The 2,282-nt window shown below is 33.4% G+C and overlaps 1 protein-coding gene across 1 annotated transcript in view; it reads left to right on the top strand.

Annotated features, from left to right (window-relative positions):
- The window catches only part of LOC107095904 (membrane-associated guanylate kinase, WW and PDZ domain-containing protein 2-like), a 147,610-nt gene that overhangs the window by 113,696 nt on the left and 31,632 nt on the right, over positions 1 to 2,282 (top strand). The window contains exon 16 of the mRNA XM_015392271.1: positions 1,976 to 2,180. Within this exon, the coding sequence (XP_015247757.1) occupies positions 1,976 to 2,180 (205 nt within the window). The remainder of the gene's footprint in view (positions 1 to 1,975; positions 2,181 to 2,282) is intronic.

Raw genomic sequence — 2,282 nt, 5'->3', positions numbered from 1 at the left:
AATAAATCTGGATCCAGGCTCAAAATGAGCTCCTTGATATGTGCTTGAGAATGGCTTAGTCTCCATTCAAACCCAAGTTTAAAGCCTTGCAGGGCAGCCTAAAGCCCACTGCCAACATTAAGACAGAAAAAAAAAAAACGCTCAGTTCAGGTGTTTGATAAAATAAGTAAATCAGGAAATTGTCTATATACCAAACTGAACGATTGTTGTTCTCCACTTCAAAAAACACTTTAGATTTAAAAAAAAATTCTTATATATTTTTATTAAAAAATTCAATGTATAACATGGATGCATAAAAACCTAATTTTATTTCAGTGTAAATTCTATTTAAAGTAACGGATTAAATGTCTCCAGGCCTTTACTGATTGATGATTTTCTTTATTCAGACCCCACTGTTTTTTTTATTTTTTACCCCTGCTCTAAAGGTTTAAATTCACTAGAACTATTAAATCAGGCTCATTTGCTGTCTAAGTTCAGTCAAAGATTTAGAAAAAATGTTTTTGTTTATTTCCGAAATTCAAGAATGTTTTAGGGGAGTTTGAATTACATCTGTTTTTAAAATTTACTTTGTTGTTTTTAAGTAACTTTGAATCTAATTTGGCATTGTGTTTAGGATAAATATTCAGTTGTAAGATCCTACTGTGTCCAAGTTTTAACTTCTTGCTGGACACATTTTGCTTAAATATCTCCAAGATTCCATCTATTTTGTGACACAACAATGTGCAACATCTGTACTTGACAGTAAAAGTGATGTTCTTAAGGTTAGCAAACGTAAACCTTTTTTTCAATAAATCAATTAAGGTCTTTGTCCCAAAGCACATTTGGAAACTGTGTTACTTGTGGCTTCCCGAATTCTTCTTCGCAGAGCGGCATTTCAGCCTTTGCCTGTACAGGATTCGTATATAGAGACTCTGACCAGCATCTTAACAAGATCTTTTCTTTTTCTGTTCTGGATTGATGCATTTTTGCCCCAAATTATCACAGAAACCATAAGCAGTGTCGTTTTTATACTTTATTTTATTTAGATTTGACTATAATGAAGTAGTCTGTTGGCGCGTTGCCTTAAAATACTTCCAAAGATGTGTCTCCAATGAACTCAAATGTTGGTGTTTAAGCTGTAGAGCACTTTAGAAAACTCATGTGAGCTTTCCCAAAATGTTTAAGCACAGTTAACTTTACTTACACTGCAAAAAATGGAAATCTAATTAAGTAATTTTTACTTAAAATAAGGACGTTTTTTCTCCAATTGAGGACGAAAGTGAGACACTTTGCCAATAGAATAAGACAATTTACATTTAAAAGAAGAAAAAAACAATTGCATTGTTTTATTTCAAGTTCATATTATTTAATTATCTTATTTTAAGAGTAAAGATACTAATTTCATTGGCAAATCATCGTATTTACCCACTTAAATTAAGGGTAAATACACTAAATTTCAGACATTTTTACTTAATTCTAGATAATTTTTGCAGTGTAACTGAATAAAAACAGGAGAGCTTTAGTCTGATTTTATTTCTGACGGTAAGAAAAAGTCGATTTCTTTATTTTCAAAAAGTGTAGCAAACATTTGATTTAAACTTTATATCTTGTTATATTTTATTTCTGCCTTTCTCCATATTTCCTCTTTTTTTGCCAACTTCAATGTCATGTTCACTCTCCATCGCACTCTCCAGCCTCACTTCCTTCTTAACATCCCTTTACTCTTAGAGACTACTAAATCATTCAGAGTAGATTTATCGCATCTTTATAAAGATCTGCTCAATATTTCACCAGGAGCTACAAAGCCTTAAACTGTCGCTGCCATTGATATTTTTATTAACATTTGATGGATTTTTTTTTTTCTGGTGAAAAAAGGCTTAATTTCCTGAATTAAGTCATTTTTCTGGTTCCATTCAAAGATAAGAAATATTCATTTTCTATCGGGAATATATGGCTTTATCTTGGAGGTCTTCTTTCAGTCTGGGGTCTTTGTTAGTTACAGGTCAGAGGTTAAGGCAAGACAAGACGTTAAACCTGATATCAGACAGCCTCCTTTCACGGATTACCGGCAACCACCGGTGGATTACCGGCACCCTCCTGTGGCGGACTACAGGCAGCCACCCACGCTGGACTACAGACACCCACCACTGCTGGATTACAGGCCATTCGCCATCCCAGACTACAGGATGCCTCCTGTTCAGGTAAGAATACTTTCATTTCTCACATAATGGATTATTGATGAAGATTCTTATTCTATTTTTTCTCATTAATGTATCAAACCAAAGTATTTAGTGTTCCATTTT

Source organism: Cyprinodon variegatus, unplaced genomic scaffold (assembly GCF_000732505.1).
Source record: "Cyprinodon variegatus isolate N-32 unplaced genomic scaffold, C_variegatus-1.0 Scaffold583, whole genome shotgun sequence".
NCBI lineage: Eukaryota > Metazoa > Chordata > Actinopteri > Cyprinodontiformes > Cyprinodontidae > Cyprinodon > Cyprinodon variegatus.
This window is presented reverse-complemented; position numbering and strand designations above follow the sequence as displayed.